An 18860-nucleotide genomic window follows, 5' to 3' on the forward strand; every position below is an offset into this window, starting at 1 on the left:
ACTAGACTGCAATAACACTTTATTAACTGGCGTTCTGTATTATGCAGTAGAAGTCTGTTGTTGACCACACGTCTAAGAGTATTGAAGTGCTACGTCTGGTCCACTTTGTTCTATGGATGTGAAACCTGGACAACAAAAATAAAAAATCTTAACAAATTAGAAGCGTTTGAGTTATGGTGTTACCGTCGCATGCTCAGAATCCCGTGAACAGCACACATATCTAACGAACGCGTGCTAGAGACCGTGCACAAAGAGCGAGAATTGATCAACATCATCAAAATGAGAAAGGTCCAATACTTCGGTCATATAATGAGAGGACCTAAATATCGCTTACTCTGGTTAATCATTCAGGGCAAAATCGAAGGAAAACGTTGGGTCGGAAGAAAACAACTGTCCTGGCTGCGTAACATTAGACAATGGACAGGTCGAACGGTCGAGGAACTGTTTCATCTAGCTGCCGACCGAGAATCATTTTATCAGCTTGTCAATATGAAGATAGCTAACGCTTGAATACAAGCACGGCACACAAAGAAGAAGAAGACTACAATAAGAGCATTGGACAAACATCCAATAGAAGTATCAGGAAAATTACAAAACTACTTTAATTTGCGTCAGGGTTGAATGAAGGTCAATCGGCACTTGCCGGTAACAACCACACACTATCCTTATTAGACTATTTATTGAATACTCAGAATATAACGAGTAGATTGTTAATAAAGTTTAATAAAAAAACGTTATGTAGTTACGAGTGATGCATTTATAAAAAATATTTGAATGTAAATATTTTTTAGTGTAACTTTTAACGTAATATTTTTTTAATAAACATATTTTGTTTTATTTTAATATGACATTGACCCTCTAAGATGAAAAAAATTTCTAATTTCCTATTTAAAGTAAAATAATTCCAAAATAAGTAACTGCTAACGTGATTCGTCCAAATCAATCCTATGGATAACACCCAAAACTTGCTATTAGTCAAATAAATTTGAGACAGGTTTTTTACTCGCCTCATCAATAAATTTTAAATTCTTACAGTTCATTGGTAACTGGTATTTATAAGTAATTGTCAATGTGATTCGTCCAAAACAAGCATATCGATAACACCCAGAACTTGCTATTAGTCCATTAAATTTGGGACAGTGAAACTAGTTTTAAATTTTTACAGTTTATTGGTGAACCAATAATTTGTAATAATGTGTTACTAGTCACACCACTAACGACTACCTGCTGAATGTCTTGTTTTTTAAAGGTGTGTGAGTAAGCTAAAATATTATTTGATAAACCGGTAAACCAATCAAAAGAATGTGCCTTCAAGAGGTGTAACTTATTTATAGCTATAGAAAATTATGAAAAATGGTCAAAAATAATTTTACTACTTAATAAAACTAAGTGCTACAAGAGTTGTAACTTTGATTTTTTTTTCTTATAAAAGATATATCGTCGGGTCACAAACAAAATACATTAAGTAACAATATACAGGGTGTTTCAAAAAGGTATGTCAAAAATTAGATCACGCATTCCGGGGACAAAAATAAATTGATTGAATCCAGCTTACCTTAGTACAAAAGTGTACACAAAAAAAGTTACAGTCCTTTGAAGTTACATAATAAAAATTGTTTTTTGCATTATCTCCTAAACTACTTGACATTTTGTAATAAAAATGGACACGTTACTTTCTTGTTCTGGAAGCATTTTTCATACAAAAGAAACAACAAAATCTAAGCGCACAGAAAAATTTTAAGGGGGTGTGCAGCCCTAAATCCCCCCAAACTTTTGAGTACATTCAAATCAAATGAATTTTGTGGCATCATTAGTTTAACACATTATTTTTAAAATGTTTTTACCTCTGATCACTTTTTTCAAAAAACAGTTTTTATTGAGTTAATCCCCCAAAATCAAAAGTCCATGTTTTATTTTAAATATATTTGACATGTAGGTATATGAAGTTTTTCATAGATTTACTAAGAACCACTAAATGTTTTTGATCTTTTCCATGACTGAGATTTATTCCTCTGCCAGTAGGTTTTCATTTTAACCGAATTCTTCTCTTTTTTTCCTTTTGGCTTCATGCTAGAGGAGCGGGGAGCTAGGATATTAAGAGTGATAGGGTTCTTAGTAGATTTCACCATGTCTCTGAGACCTAGTCCATCTTAGAGGTCGCCAGGTGGAATTTCTGCTTGTTGGAATTTTTATTGTGCTAACTCTGCATTTTGAGATTTTTTTTGTCAAATTGTCATGTTCAATTATCTAGCAGTTATATTAAATTGATCTAGCATACGTTTTAAGTCATCTTCACTTTGAGAGAGTAGAGGAAAGTGGCCTAATATTTTATACACGTTTTTCAACCGCTACCTACTTTTTACAAAAAACTAATTCTAATTTTGTATTGTTCTTGGTAATTTATTGGTATAATTATGTATTATGTTTTGGTAGGATTGAAATAACTCTAAAAGATATCTGTAGGCGATAATAAAATGTTAATAAAAAAAACCCAAATTCGACAGTTTACAAAATAGTCGCCTAATATTGGATAGGGTATTCGATATTAGGGAAAAAGCTTATTTCATGTACATGTACCAATGTAAACAACATATTTGTTATTTTGGTAATTACAAGATAACAATTTTATTTCAGTAAATGATATTTATTATTCTGAAAGGTACAAAACTAATTAATACAAGTTAATAGTGACTATCCATTCATATAAAATTCGCAAATAAAATGAATGTTGCCTTCAGCTCCACCGCAACCTTTATGACACTATCTGTAGCATTTGCAGCAGCAAATCCATTGTTGTCCAGCTTTTACATGCAAAAAAAATTAAGGCAGTAGATGCATTCCACATCCTCTTCTTCTTGATCCATGTCATCTTCAGAATCAACAAACGGTATTTCTTGCTCAGACTCTGATGAATCTGAAGAAAAGGCGTCCGTTTTTCTTTTGTTTTTGGATTTAATTTTTTGCTTGGTTTCTTTGCATAAATTAGTATCAGCGTTTATGTTTTCTTTCATTTTCTTTAATTTTCTGCATATATTAGAGTCAAAGTTTACCACTTTCTTAACACCGCTTGCAGTTTTAGGCGATAGTGCTTCTTCAATAGCTTTTTTATAAGGCGATCCACTAATTAAAGCAGCTGCACCATCATCCGTTAGTTTAATTTCTGATGGACCAGGTAAAACAGGCAAAGGTTTTAATTCAGTTGGTTTTACAAAATTGCTTATTTCATCAATCTTGGTAGTTATTCCACCAGGTTAAACAGCAACGTCCTGTAGAATGATAATGTGTTTGGGCTTCTCAATAGTATTTTGAGATTTATTTTCGTTTTTACTATTGTCATCAACAAGAGAAGTTTCTAACTTTTTATGGATTGCAAAATCTTGGTCACAAATCTATATCAATGGCAATCTGGTACGGGGAAATTGTTCTACAAGAATTATTTCTTAATCAGTTTTCGATTTGTTGGCAATAATATGTCTTTAAAGGTCCCATAAAGGCTACATCTAAATGTATCTTATGAGTTAAGTGTGGAGGTAGGCATATTACAATACCATTATTTTATCGAGCCTTATTAATGACATCCAAGTTTCTTGTGCGCGAGTAGTGACCGTCTAAAATTAAAATGACAGGATCTTGGGCGGATGGCTTAGTATAGGAAATAAAATGATCTATCCACTGCGTAAATAAGTAGGATTGAATCCACCCAGAACGATGACATCTTCCAATTGCTCCAAGAGGGACTCCATCCATCAATTCTGCTTTTTATCAGAAAGATCATCATTGGGGGAATGTAATGCCCATTTTGCATTCATACATATGACAAGCGTCATAAGTGAAAATCTTTCCGAAGTTGTTAACGCTCTAATTTGTTTTTTTCCTTTTAAGCCCATAACTTTAGTATGCTTGTGCTGAACAGCGGTTATCTCGGACTCCTCAACATTATAAATCCTGCTTGGTTTAAATTTGATCTTTTTTAGTTCTGGTTCCAGAATATCATAAAATTTCTTAAGATTTTCTTTAGTAAATTCTTTGAGTCTGGCAGCAGATACACCTTGTGGCATTCGAAAATAAATAGTCTTGTTACGCTTTAAAAAATTCCTTAGCCATTTTCTCCCTACAGTAGCCTTCGAGTTAACAGTTAAAGCTGTAACTTTTTTAAAATAGCAACAGTGTTTGATTCCAGTACAGATTTTTAACGACACGAATATCTTTGTTATCCATTTCTATATTTTTAGCATCTGCATTAATTTTACATGTTGTACTTTATCGACTGCCTTTTTGAAGTCAACGAAGCATGCAATTAGACCTTTTTTGATCACGGCATTTTTAAAATAGGATATTTAGCGCAAAAAGTGCCCCCCTAGTTCCAATACCATTTCTAAAACTAAATTGGGTATATTCGAGATCTTCTTTGCATTTGAGTCTAATTCATCTATACACAAACCATTTGTGGTCTTCTTTATTCTATACGTGTACGACTTAAAGGAGCCATTCGCCTTAATTTGTGCCTCCCAATCCGGTAGATGACTTCTCTCTGTTGTATAGAGTTATTCTTTCTTTAGTTAGGAGATAAACGGGGAGCGTAACCGATGACCTGTATGAAAGTCGTGGTAGTCCAGTACGCGCTTGTTGCCTTTAGGAGCGCCTTTGTAAGCAGTTCTTTATATTTAGCTCTATCTATGTATCATTTTACTGTCCATTACAAAAGTCAGATTTGGACTCAATCTAGGGCCTTTCAAGATCAGAATTTTAGCTTTTTTTTATTTTACGATGTATCTGTTGACTTTTGTGTAATGTATTTTTTATATAAAGCAGGCTATAAGTAGTTTTGTTATTTTTGGAAAAGCTTATTAAAACCTTTTTTACTCCAAAAAGAGTGATGATTATGATTATTATGTCATTTAGTCGATCTGTTTAGTGATCGATTTTAAAAATGCATTAGTGGTGAGATATTTAGTTGTTTATAATTTCGTTAGTAACCAATTCATAATACCATAAAAGATAGGACCTAAAACATTTCATATCATGTGTTTCCTTATTGCTTATAGCTGAACAGATTACACATTTTGGATAAATAATAAAAAAATATCTTTATGTCGCTTGTAATGTATTATTAAGTAGGTATATAAACGAATAGCTTTTAAGCATCTGAGATTCTTAAAATTAATATTGATATATTATTTAGTGTTATTAATTTCTTTTAATTTTTAGATGAGAGCACCATATTTGGAAGCATATTTCCAACCAGCTTGTATTTCCCGCCGGATGGATTTTGTTGGGATTACAAATGTACAGATGATACAATAGATGATAACTCAAAAAGTGCTGATTACAACATCGATGTTATAGTAAATATACTTTTTATACAAAATATTCTAAAATTTGTCTGTTGCCTATGCAACATTGTTCTAACAAAAAAGGTTAACTTTCAATTCTTAAATGTACCTGATATTCGTTTCTCAAAAACTCTAGCTAAACTCATTTCTTTTGTTGCGCTGACATGGAACCTAGATCAATCGTCCTAACAATCTCTTTTGGCTACCACAAACCTCCTTGTCTATGATTCTCTCGATGAATAATAACTTATTTGTACTTACAACAAACACTGCAAAACTTAACTACTGCAACTTCCCGCAATAAGCATTCATAGACCAGAACTGCTATCACTTTTTTAAACTCTTACTTACAAAATAAAAATTTACTTTTACACCATTCACAACTACCAGCACTAAATTACTTCTCAGGTTTCGAGAATTTTAATTTTTTTTAATTGCCGTATTGCCAGATTTCAGTAAGATTCTAAAAAGGTATCTATTGAATTCTGGCAGACAACGGTGGTGGAAAACTTTTTTAGACATCTAACGTCAGAGAACAAGACACCCTGGCATCTTTCGGCCGAGTAGGATACTAGGCCAGAAGACATCCAGCTCGAAACCTATTCGCCTCTCGAAGTCTCCCCTCTCATTTGCCCATCTCTGGCAGTTAAAAATGTGGACGGGAGCATCCAGTATACCACAAACAGTATAGTCTGCCGAGGCAGATTTGCGTATTCTATTTGTGAAGGTGCCAAAACTACCATGTCTGGTCAAAAACTGCGTCAGAAAGTAGTCTAATTTTCTGAACTTACATTCCCACTACGGCCTCAGATCGGGAATATGCTCCTTCGTCCAGCATATATTACTGTTTTTGTATTTTGAGAACGATTTCCGATGAAAGCAGCGGAAGAAGCTTTAGGTAAAAGAAAAGTTAACAGAAATAAATGGGAATACAAAACACCATGATACGACGAAAGGGTAAAAGCACTAGCAAATGAAAAGAAACAAGCTTTCCTAACATACAAAGGAGTGAAGACATCGAAGGCACGAGAAGACTACGTGAGAATCAGGAATAGAGTAAACCAAAAAATATATAACATCAAAAAAGAACACTGGGAGAAATTTACCAAAGATATGGAATACGACCTCTATGGATCCCAGAAAAAGGTGTGGAAGATGATAAGGAGACAAAAAACAGAAATGAATAAATTTGTATGCATAGATAACATTACGGAGGAACAATGGACTGAGCATTTCACGAAATTATATGGAGAAGGAGAAGGAGAGAACAGAGAAATAATCATTAACGAAACTCACGATAGAGTACTAATATCAGAAGAAGAGCTACAAGAACGAATAAAAAAATTAATAAACAGAAAAACACCTGGTCCTGATAAGATAAACAATGAACTGCTAAAATATGGAGGAACAACACCAAGCTAATGACTCCTAAAATTATTAGTCGATATAATAAATACCGGAGTAGTACCAGCGGAATTGAAGGAAAGTCTCCTGCTACCGATACTTAAAAAGGGAGACTCGAGAAATCCTGAAAATTATAGAGGCATTAGTCTGATGAATAGTACATTAAAATTGTTAACGGCAGTCATAAAAGATAAAATCGAGGAAAAAGCGAACATGGCAGATAAACAACAAGGCTTCCGAAAGAACCGCAGCACAATAGACGTAATTTTTATTATCCGACAAATAATAGAGAAATCTATTGAATATGGTAAACCAGTATACATGTGCTTTGTAGATTTAAAAAGTGCTTTTGACAGCGTAAAGTGAAATGACATCTTAAATTTATTACAAGCTGAACAAATAGACCATCAGATAATAAGGACAATTAATGAAATTAACAAGAACAACAAGACCAGGGTTACAATGCCAACAGGGGAAACAGAATGCATAGAACTAAAAGGAGGAATCCGCCAAGGCGACTCGCTCAGCCCATTGTTATTCAATATGGTGATGAATCAAATAATTCACGAAGTAAGAAAACGACACGGATACCACATGGGAGCGCATAAAATCACGATACTATGCTATGCCGATGATGCAGTACTAATTGCTGATAACGAAGATAACCTGCAAAGGCAGCTCCACACCTTCAATATCACAGCAAACAAACTTAATATGAGAATATCAGTAGAAAAAACTAAATGTATAGTGATCAGTTAAGAGCCGCGTAGATGCAAACTTGAAATAGACGGCAAAATTGTAGAACAAGTAATGAAATTCAATTACCTAGGAGTAGAGATTACTAGTGACAGGGATATAAGAACAGAGACCACAAGGCAAGCATCAAAAGCGACAAGAGTAAGTGGTTGCCTCCGAGAAACCATATGGAGAAACAAATATCTGACCATGGAAAGCAAAATGAAAGTATACAAGACAACAGTAAGACCAATCCTAACATATGCAGCGGAGTCAAGGACCGATACAAGAAAGACGAAACAACAAATCAACAATATCGAAATGAAAGAATTAAGATCAATAGCGGGCATATCATTTAAGAGGTGGATAAAAATAAGAAAAAAAAATGGAACGAACATGTAAACCGAATGGGACCAGATAGATTAGCGAACATCTGTAAAAACAACAAGCCGTATAGTAGAAGATCCGTTGGAAGGCCGCCAAAAAGGTGGAAAGATAATGTACAGTCAACAACGACTGAAACAGAATAAGAGGCAGACAAACAGGAGTAATCCTAGTGGCGTGAAGAAGAAGAAGAGAACGATTTCCAAAGTGGAAATTAAAACGACAAAAATAAACTTATTTTAAACTTAAATTGCAGCTCAAAATTAATTTTTAACTTTCTCAATTTTGTGTTCGATAAAAAAAAAATAACAATTGACCTTAATAATTAGCTTTCTACAACTTTCCCAGAGTATTTATATTTGGTTTATTCAAACAGTTGAAGAATTGGTAGGCAGATTTCTCCATGATTTTTGCTAACAAAATAAAATTGTTTATATAATACTATAACTAGGCAGTTAATATAGAGGAAGAAGAAGAAAACCTGGAAGACGAAAGTGATGAGGTAAGAGGAACAGACGAGGGGGAAAAGGAACCACCAACCACCTACAGCAGCTTATAAAAGAAATAAAGACACAGAAATCCCTCCTCAATGATTGGAATATTGGAATACTTTGCACCATACACAAAAAAGGAGATATCTTTGAATGCTCTAACCACTGAGGAATTACGCTTCTAAATGCAGCATATAAAATATTTTTCACATTACTATGTCACCATAACGCACCATATGTAGAACAGATAGTAGGAAAATACCAGGCTGGTTTCGGAGGTGGTAAATCGACGATTTATCAAATAGCAACATTGAAACAAATTTTAGAAAAAACACTGGAACATGGCATTAAGAGTCATCACATATTTATAGATTACAAAGTAGCCTTCGACTGTAAATAAAAGAGAAATGTTCAAAGCAATGAAAGAGCTAGGAATATCAAATCAGTTGGTAAATTTATCAAAACTAAGTTTAGAACTTTATAGAATATACCAGAAATATACCAGGAACCAGATATCGTAAAACATATTAAGATAGGACGTATGAGGTGGATAGGGCATGTAACGAGGATGAAACAAAATGACCCAGCAAGAAAAACGCTCCTTGATAGAACAATTGGTCAGAGAAGAAGAGGAAGACCCAGAACAAGGTTCCTTGATTACATCGATGAAGACATGAGAAATATGGGAATACATGCTTGGCGGAGAAAGGCAATGGATAGAGACGACTGGAGAAAAATTCTTGAGGAGACTAGGACCCACGAAGGGTTGTAAAGTCAGAATGATCATGATGATGATCTAACGAATATTAAATATAATACTATTTAACATTTAAACCGCTACTATGTAACCACAATTTTTCCTTCCATCTCCGCTACAGGATGGTTAAATGCTATGTATGGTCCATATTGTTATATGGCAAGGAAATATGGACGTTAAGATTACCTTCCATTAATAAGTTGGAGGCCTTCGAAATGTGGACGTTGCGAATAATGTTCTGCATACCATGGACAGATAGGGCGAGAAACGAGGAAGCCTTAAGAAAAGCAAATCCTGAGAGAGAACTACTCAATTTGATCAAGGTACGAAAAATTAGATCCCTCGGCCATATTCTGAGAGGAAAAAAATACGCAATCCCTCAACTAATCATCCAGGGAGAGATTGAAGGCAAGAGAGGAGTAGGTCGCAAACAAATGTCGTGGCTGCGGAACATAAAGAACTGGACAGGTATAAATATTACTGATATTTTGCATGCTGCAAAGAAGAAGAAGAATTATAATACTATCTGATATTCTAAATTTAACCATTTACAATAAAAAGTATTTAATATCACTATGTGTAGGTCCGTATCACTGTTAACACGCACAAAAAAACCATATGTGAATATAATTCACTTCTTTATGTTTATCTACATGTCGAAATAACAAATTTTTATAAATTTGGGTTATTCGTCCCTTTCTCTTTAATTTTTCTACATTTTAAAGGAAATTTTGTTATCATTTTAGAAAGAAAAGTTCACTAACCTAATACAAACATACGAAAAATATTTTCCCACTAAAAATATCATTATTCCTATGGGAGGAGACTTTCATTATGAGAGCGCCGAAAAAAACTACATCAATATGGATAGATTTATCAAGTAAGTAGCACTTTTTATAATTCTGAAGTTAGACGTAATAATATGCACATTCTGAAAAAACTATCTTCATCACCTTTTTTTTGAAGAAAATTTTACTTTTTCCATTATATTTTAAGCCACTTTTTAAAAATGTCTTTTTTCTGCCACTTACTTTTTTGGCCGTAGTAGTAAAAAGGTAAACCAATGTTTTGGCAAGTTTTTCTAAAAATCTTCACCAAGCAACACTATCTAAAAACCTTGACCTTTATAACATGCTGTAACCAAGATTTACCTGCCCTTTAACGATAATCAATCATTAAAAAACTGATTGCTTATCAAACTTTACTAAATCTTTCAGATCAAACTCACTAACATAAACGCTTTGTAAATTATTAGAGATGATGATAACCAAACGTCTGCTTTGGCACATGGAGCAGCATAATCTTCTAGGTGCAGTTAAAAATTAGAGCATAATCTGGTTCTTCTTTAATCAGAAGTTTCTCAAGCAATAAAAAATAAGAGCGATATTGTCTTTGTAGCTTTGGATATACATAGCGCCTTTGGTACTATCTCCAAAGTAAAGCCTCCGTTATTAAAAAACTTTTTTAAAACTTTATCATTTATGTATGATTTTTGAACTAACAGATCTTTTAAAGTTATTATAAATGAAAAACGTATGCACAATTGACTCTTTAAAAGAAATAGTCATCCTACTCTTACTTATCTAAACAGAGTTCCACTTAAAATTGTTGACCAACACAAATTTGTAGTACCGTAATTTCGGGTGACTTTGACTCACTTTCGAAGTTTGAACGTAGATTTCAGTATTCTAAATACATAAAAGTATGTTTCTTAATTTATTTGTATTTGAGTAAAACACAACGGAGCGCTTACTTTATTACAAAAAAGTAAAAATGTGGTGTGCAAAGTCACCCGCTGGTGTCGGGTGACTTTGTCTCAAGCTACATTTTACATTAATTCTCTGTGATTATTAGTGTTTGGGCTTAAGTCACCCTACAAGATGAATAATAAATAAACATTTTATTAGAAAAAAAATATTTATTTAAATTTCAAACAAAAAAACTAAAACTAAAATGAAACTCTACATAGGACCCTAGGTTTACAAAGAACATCATTTTTAATCAAAAAATGGACAATAAAACAATTTACAAGCTTGTTTTTAAATCTGGAAAGAAATATCGGTTATGTCCAAGTTCCAATGGCTCTGTGAAATCAATTTTACCCAGGTGGTAGGATTTTCTTACGGGGACTTCGGGCCATTGCCACAAACTTTTTTCAGCAAGTTTTAAAGTACTTACTGGCACTCCGAATTCTATTGCAGCTTTTCTTTGAGATAGGACTCCATTTCTAATAGCTTCTAGAGCTCTTTCTACTGTGTCTGCCGTGTAATTTCCATACATAATTTTTACTACCAGCAACACGTTTGTAATTTGAGGGCATCTAAAAAAAAGTCGTTAGTTCTATACAGTTAACAAACTCTGCAGTTGTTACAAGGCTAAATTCAAATTTAAAATCAGCATTTACTTATTTTAATTTAATATAGAACCAACGAATGACCAAAATCCAACATTCAACAAACTGGGCCAAAGTCACCCGAAAACCGTTAAATTCTGTACCACTTTGCAAATAACAACCGACCTTATTAGCATCTACGTTTAGACTGAAATACTGACGCCAGGCGGGTAAGAATTCACAGGTATTCAATGTGCAACTATGCAATTATTCTTACTCTTGGAAGTATTATTGGTTGCCAACCAATTTTTACTGTCAAGAAATCTTACGTAAAACGGCTATATTTTAAAAATTCATTTTTTTCTTATTATAACCAGTATTACCGTGATTTATTAAAATTTTCCTAAAGTTAATATGGTACTGATGGTGCGGTATAATGAAATTTACATGATAATATATTGTACATATGCACTAGTTACTGAAATATCTTTTTCCCAAAATGAGCCAAAGTCACCCTGGCGGGCCAAAGTCACCCGAAATTACTGTAGTTATTTTTGACATAAAATGATAAAAATATCGGAAAAGAAATAACTGGAGGTCCACTGTATATAAATATAAATTTTGTTTATTTTTGTTATATAGTAATATATTTTTTTAAATTTCTTAGAGCTTTCCAGAACGACACAAATCTCAACGTTATATACTCTACCCCATCTTGTTATCTTAAAGCAGTGAATGATGTCTTAGATAAGGATCTTATACTAAAAACAGATGACTTCTTTCCTTATAGTGACAGTAATAATTCTTTCTGGACAGGATACTATTCTTCAAGGCCAAATTCGAAAAGATTTGAAAGGGTTGGGCATAATATTCTACAGGTAAGTAATATATTGTTCTATGTGACAATACAACAACCAATGTATAATAATAAAGTCACTACATATACCATTGATTGCTATTTATTCAATAATAAAATGAAACCTCAGCCGCAAGGTCTAAGTCATAAGTATAAACCATACATTTTTCAGGCCACAAAACAGTTATTTGCTCAAAATTCCTACAACACATCGAGAAATTATGACGAAAATCTAAGGCACTTAAGAGAAATAATGGGAGTTATGCAACACCATGATGCTATAACTGGAACGGAGAAGCAACACGTCGCAAACGACTATGTTCGAGGAATACATAGAGCAATTACTGAAGTTGAAAAAGAAATGGGAGAAGTATTTGAGTAAGTATAATTTTTTTATGCAGATTTTTATGAAGATTAAAATCTTCATTAAATATTTTCAAAAAGACGAATAAGAATAATAACATAAGACGAAAAACTAAGAAACATTTCAAATTTGATGAACAATTTGGACAAAAGCTGAAGTCAACTGCTCCTAACAGCGACTACAGCGAGAATGAGCTAATTCTTAAAAATCCTTCGCTTCACTTGGTATAAACAAAACATATACGGTTAAATTCCTATTTCTTTGACGCACAGAAATCCCAAGGCGGCTTTGATTAAAAGAAATGCCTGGGAAAACGCATCTGTGAAACATAAACAAACTTTAAAATGGTTTACATGAACTCCAGCGACGCAAATAAAAGGATGGAAAAATTGTTTCTTATACACACATCTACCACGAAATATGATTTTTCTGAATTTTTTTTTCAACTTAGACTTGGATCTCTTCCAAACTGACTTATTTTCTTACGTGTTTTACCTCTACTTGATCCACAATTCCATCTTCTTTGAATTGTTCTCTAGTTGTAGAAGACTCATCATCAGATGGTAGATGGAAGTCAGAGCCCGAATCTGGTTATCATAATCCATATGGTAAACCCAGCTAATCTGTCAAATTAGCTGGGTTTACGAGTACTATCTGTTTTCAACAATGGCATTTCCAAACTATAACAAAAATATTCTCTAATAATTAATTCAAGTAATCAATTGTGTTGAAGTTAAAGATTAACCTATACTTTTTGCAACATCGCTTAGAAAATGAGCCTGCTTTCTTCATTTTAATGTTATAATTTTAAGGTTATAATCTTAAAAAAAATGTAATCCTAATTTAAATTTTGAGCCGAGATATTTACAATCAATATAAATATAAAATATAATAGTTTACTATTCCTAGTGCTGATATATGTGTTTGCACAACTTTCTTCCTCCAGCCTTAATAATTTCGGTCAATATTTCTATTATAACCAAAATTTTGTTTCGTTTAGTTCTGAGTAAGCTTTCTTGTTTTTTTTTTGTTTCCATAGGTTTAGACTCAATTTAAAATTCAGTAATGGTGTTATTATTTTAGCGAACTTCTGAACACGGATCTTAAACTGGAACTGGCTTCTTGTTTATTAACAAATGTTAGCATCTGTAAAGTATCTCAAGAATCAAATACATTTGTTGTAGCAGTTTACAATCCTCTGGGATGGAGTGTAACACATTATATAAGATTACCAGTCGAGGATGGCGATTATACGATAAATGGAGGTATGTGTATTGTTGAAATCATTGTAAATATAATTTAAAATGGTTTATATATATATGATTAATATCTAGTTCTACCAACTTAATGATTTAAGTGAAAATTTGGTCTTGAGAAACATAGTTTTTACTTAAGTCGTCCGTTGAGTTTCATTGTACCAACTAAAAATATTTACTTTTTTTTGCTTAAGTTCAATCTCCCAACTATGACGAATTAAGCAAAAAGTTTAACTTGGAGTATGCAATTAAATTAATCTTCTGTCATATATTGACATATAAGTAAGTTTAAATTTCTTTCATTAAAGAACGTTAGGTTTCGCATTTTTCCGATCTAATTTAATTTCTTTATTCCTATTTTTTGTAAACTCTACTGTAATCTATAGTGTAAAGAAGTTCATAGTATACAATAGTTTATAGTAATTACTATTTTAATGGGAATAAGCGACAATTGAAGGTTAAAATAAGTTTATTGACGTTTCAATTTCCGAAGTGCATTCCGACTCATTTTTGGTTAGTTGAATTAGGTTAACTGTAATTACATTTTTGTGGTACCAATAAAAATTTAGTTTAATAAGTTCACCACAAGCAGTGACTACAGAATGATACGAGCGAAAGTCCAAATCAACACAAAAGAGAAGGAAACATAATGATTTAAAATAAATCTCATATAGTTTATTCGTTTACCAAATTCCCATCAGTAAACATGAGCACGTGTTGATATTCGCCGTCTCATTCGTCAAGAGGCTATAAAATATAATTTATTACCGTAAGAGAGATAGATTCTCATGTTACAGATCCCAACTTGTGATCATTTTAAATTCTAATTGTATCGTGTTGATTTTTAAGTTAATATATTGTGTTATATTTATGTTATAGTTATTGTTAAGTTATTTACTGGTCGTGTTATTTTTTAGAGTTTAGTTTAATTGTGATATAATGATTAAATTTCAAGAAATTCTTACACTAACAGTTTCAAAAGTAAATATTTTTAAAAATCATATGATACATAGGTCGTAAATCAGTACGACCCTGTTTGGCTTACACGTGGTTCTATTGACGATTGGGAATTTGTAGAATGAATAGGGCTTAGTATCTGGACATCCCCATTAGATATCAACTAATATCAGGCACATATCAATAATAAGCTACTACTGCATGAAATCTCCGAGAACGATCTTAACGACTTGAATAATTGCACCATAAACGCCTTACAAGAAAGTTACCGAGTACACTGTTCTAAAAGAAAATCAGATAGTATCACTCTAATAGAAATGAATAAAACTGTTTCGAATGCAATCAGGAGAGATTTAAGGAAATTTAAAACCGATAATATTAAACGTACTATACAAGAAAATATCAGCCTAAAAGTCCTACGTAAAAGCTAACTAATGGAAAATGCGAAATTCATAAATTAAGAAACAAGCAAAATGAAATAATATCACGTAAAGACGAGAAAATACAGGTCGTCGAAGAGTTTTACGACGAATTATAGGGAAGTAGACGAGAAGATCAAATAGGAATACAACCAGCTATTTCAAAGAAGATCATGAATCAAAGTTCCGAACTAATGCCAGAAATAAAGGTAGATGAGATTCGACAAGCGTTAAGAAAAATGAAAAATAACGAAGATCCAGGGGAGGATGGAATTGTAATAGAAGCTTTCGTAAATGGAGGAGATGTGCTATTAAATCAATTAAGAAAAATGTTTAATCCATGTTTGTAGCAAAGAGAGGTGCTTAAAGAATGGAACAATGCTGTAACCATCCTTTTGCATAAAAAAGGAGATAGAACTGACCTAAAAAATTATAGACCTATTAGCCTGTTGAACTATATATACAAGCTCTTCACTAGGTTAGTGACATCAAGGTTGGAGGAAAAATTAGATTTCTACCAACCGAGAGAGCAAGCAGTAAAGAAGCTCATTGAAAAATCTATAGAATACAACAAACCTCTTGTCCTCACTTTTGTAATATATCAGCTACATACCCAAGGGAAACAACCCCACCCCCCAAACGCAATCGTTAATCAGTTAGCCTAGAAAAGAATAATTAAAATTATTTAAACAATCTTTGCATACTCCAAATTAAATAAAGAATTAATTCGACACAGTTTGACGTATACATTTCAAATTAAACAAAGAATAACAATTTGACCTAGTTTTGACACAAGCTCGGAATGTTTAAAAATTACGACACTTTAGACCTTCGTTGGAAAATAATACAAAATACGAATTGTTAAACAGCGATAAGAATTGAGCTGAGTAGGAGGTTTCACATGCCATGATCCAGTTTAACACATGGAGTAGATGGCATAATCAGCGAAAACGTAGAAACAAAGCTTTACTTCGGACTGTGACAAAGTAGTTTAGGGTACACGTTGGCAGTACATAAAAACAAAAGAAATCAGTCAGTGCGAGGCAGTAATGTTTTAACGACCGAGCCAGGCAGTAGCGTTCTGGCAACCGAGCTAGAGAGTAGTGCTCGGCGACTGGCGCTCGGCAGTCAGCGCGGCGGGGCTACCTAGGGCGTTACTTGGGCAGCGTTACGGTGTGTTCAGCTCAATTATCGCGATATCGTGTCCGACGGAAGGTAGAGAGTCGAAAATACGAATTTTCGTCTCGCTCAGTACCGCCATAACGTACAGTGAATTCCAGAGTTCATCCAGACTGTTCCTGAGTTCCAGTTTGGACTACAAGGCGTATTCGTTAGCTAGGGCCTAAGTACGCTAAGGTAACGAACAATATATACTAACCATTTGGGGGAAACAATTAATAGTAGGTTGTCCGCCTTTTAAACTCCCTTAGTAAAATCTCTTCTCGTCTCCCTTCGCAAAATTTGATAACCAATACTAGCTTTCTTGTACATCTTGTGAAGTAGTTGTAAATTTACGTTTAGTTAAATACATAGTAAGTTGGAAGTGGCTTGTTTTTTTTACCGTTAGATAGAGACAAAAAGAGAACACATTTTTGCTTTGTACATCTTCCCGGCTTCTAACGCAAGCCAATAACCTCTGACTCTTTACAGGGCCCTTTAGCACTTATTCTGTTTTTTTCCTACCCTCTTGTAAATCCGCGGGGGCAAAAACACGACCTATTCGAATTAGTGGACCAGTATGCCTCAAATTCGCTCGGACAGCTAAATATCCTTTAAACACAGGGGATATTACAGTGGTGACAGTGCTAAGCATCCCTTAGCTTCAATCCCTCTTTTATTACACTTTCATAGATTTTCATAAAGCGTTCGACACAATTAAAATAGACAGGCTAAATGAACGGTCACAGGAAGTGAACGGCTAAATTATGGAATATTATCATTATTTCGAGAACCGTCGAGTTTTGAGGGAAATCCCGAAAGAGGTCGATTTTTGTTATAAAATACCCATGTTATGTCATCGAATGCCATAGTCTGTGGACTAGTGCGCATTTCGATGCGCATCGCCCCGCCTCGAATTTTCCCATTGGCTCTTGACCTGGAAATCCCTATTTATCGCTCGAACAGCGCATATAAATATTGGCGATTTTCAGGTCAGCCAGGTCAGTCCCTCACGAGCTCTCCGAGAGCTTAGTGCTCTCGGGGCTCTGCTTCCTGCATTTATTTTCCATACTCTGTGGCTGAGAATTGTTTCAACTTAACTTGGTGTTTTTATTTTCGACGAAGAAATTGTCATGTAAGAAATATCTTGCCTTTTTCAAGGCAAGATCCTTAAAGATAAATATTTTTTAAGTCCATAACCCGAAAATGGACTTAAGTAGAGGAGCTCTCGACAGCTCGAATTCACAGAAGGCAACACACCATTGACTTCAACATAGGTTAAAGTCAAGAGAAGAATGGGGAGAACCACGTAGTGTTATAAAGCAATACTATAACACTCCGACATCGAGGTCTTCTGCAAACCTGACACCTTCGACGTGCAGACACCTTTGACGAGCCAGGCTTATTCAAAGTTAGAAGCCCCAGATGCCGATGGAAGTCCCGGAGTAGACCCAGTCATCGCCCCCCTACCGAAAGTGGTTGGACGACCACGTAGGCTTCGGCACACTGGTACTCTACGAAACCCCGTTGTATATGGCAGATGGGACCCGGACGACCGAGAAGAAGACGAGCCCGTTGGAGGAGTTGGCACACCGACCGAGGATGGACCTGTAGGAGCTTGAGATGCGTCATCACCACCGATCTCCCCCTGTAAGTAGTGCAGTGTTGTGTGAATTTCTTTTTGAACATTTTATGCATATTTTCTTGTGTATTTTCACATTTGTATTTTTTAATCAATAAATATTTTTTTCCAGCCGCAGAGTCTCTAGAGGAGGGGGGATGTCATCGAATGCCATAGTCTATGGACTAGCAGTTTCGATGCGCATCGCCCCACCTCGAATTTTCCCATTGGCTCTTGACCTGGAAATCCCTATTTATCGCTCAAACAGCGAATGTAAATATTGGCGATTTTCAGGTCAGACCCTCACGGGCTCTCCGAGAGCTTAGTGCTCTCGGGGCTCTGCTTCCTGCATTTGTTTTCCATACTCTGTGGCTAAGAATTGTTTCAACTTAACTTGGTGTTTTTATTTTCGACGAAGAAATTGTCATGTAAGAAATATCTTGCCTTTTTCAAGGCAAGACACTGAAGATAAATATTTTCCAAGTCCATAACCCGAAAATGGACTTAAGTAGAGGAGCTCTCGACAGTATATTCGAAGCCCTTTACAGAGCACCCGGGGATATCAGAAGGTGTTTAGACCTTTATTTGTTCCCCCGAGGTGACAGTTATAACGTACATGGAGTAGGGATGATGTCACCGGTGTAGGTGTAGTACGTAATCGTTAATTTTTTTAAATAGAAATCGGTATAATGCGACACCTCATTTAAACGAGAATTTGATTCTCTATTTAATAACATTACATTTTTAACTAAAATATTTTTTTAAGGATACAAAAACAATTGATTTTAATTTA

General features: G+C 34.2%; 1 protein-coding gene across 1 annotated transcript in view; it reads left to right on the forward strand.

The window, feature by feature from the left end:
• Positions 1–18860, forward strand: part of LOC140449602 (lysosomal alpha-mannosidase-like) — a 48547-nt gene that overhangs the window by 11594 nt on the left and 18093 nt on the right. Inside the window, exons 5-9 of the mRNA XM_072542822.1 lie at positions 5209–5345; positions 9851–9984; positions 12104–12314; positions 12465–12670; positions 13740–13921. Coding sequence (XP_072398923.1) covers positions 5209–5345; positions 9851–9984; positions 12104–12314; positions 12465–12670; positions 13740–13921 — 870 coding nt within the window. The remainder of the gene's footprint in view (positions 1–5208; positions 5346–9850; positions 9985–12103; positions 12315–12464; positions 12671–13739; positions 13922–18860) is intronic.

This window comes from Diabrotica undecimpunctata, chromosome 9 (genome assembly GCF_040954645.1).
Source record: "Diabrotica undecimpunctata isolate CICGRU chromosome 9, icDiaUnde3, whole genome shotgun sequence".
In the NCBI taxonomy this organism is placed as follows: domain Eukaryota; kingdom Metazoa; phylum Arthropoda; class Insecta; order Coleoptera; family Chrysomelidae; genus Diabrotica; species Diabrotica undecimpunctata.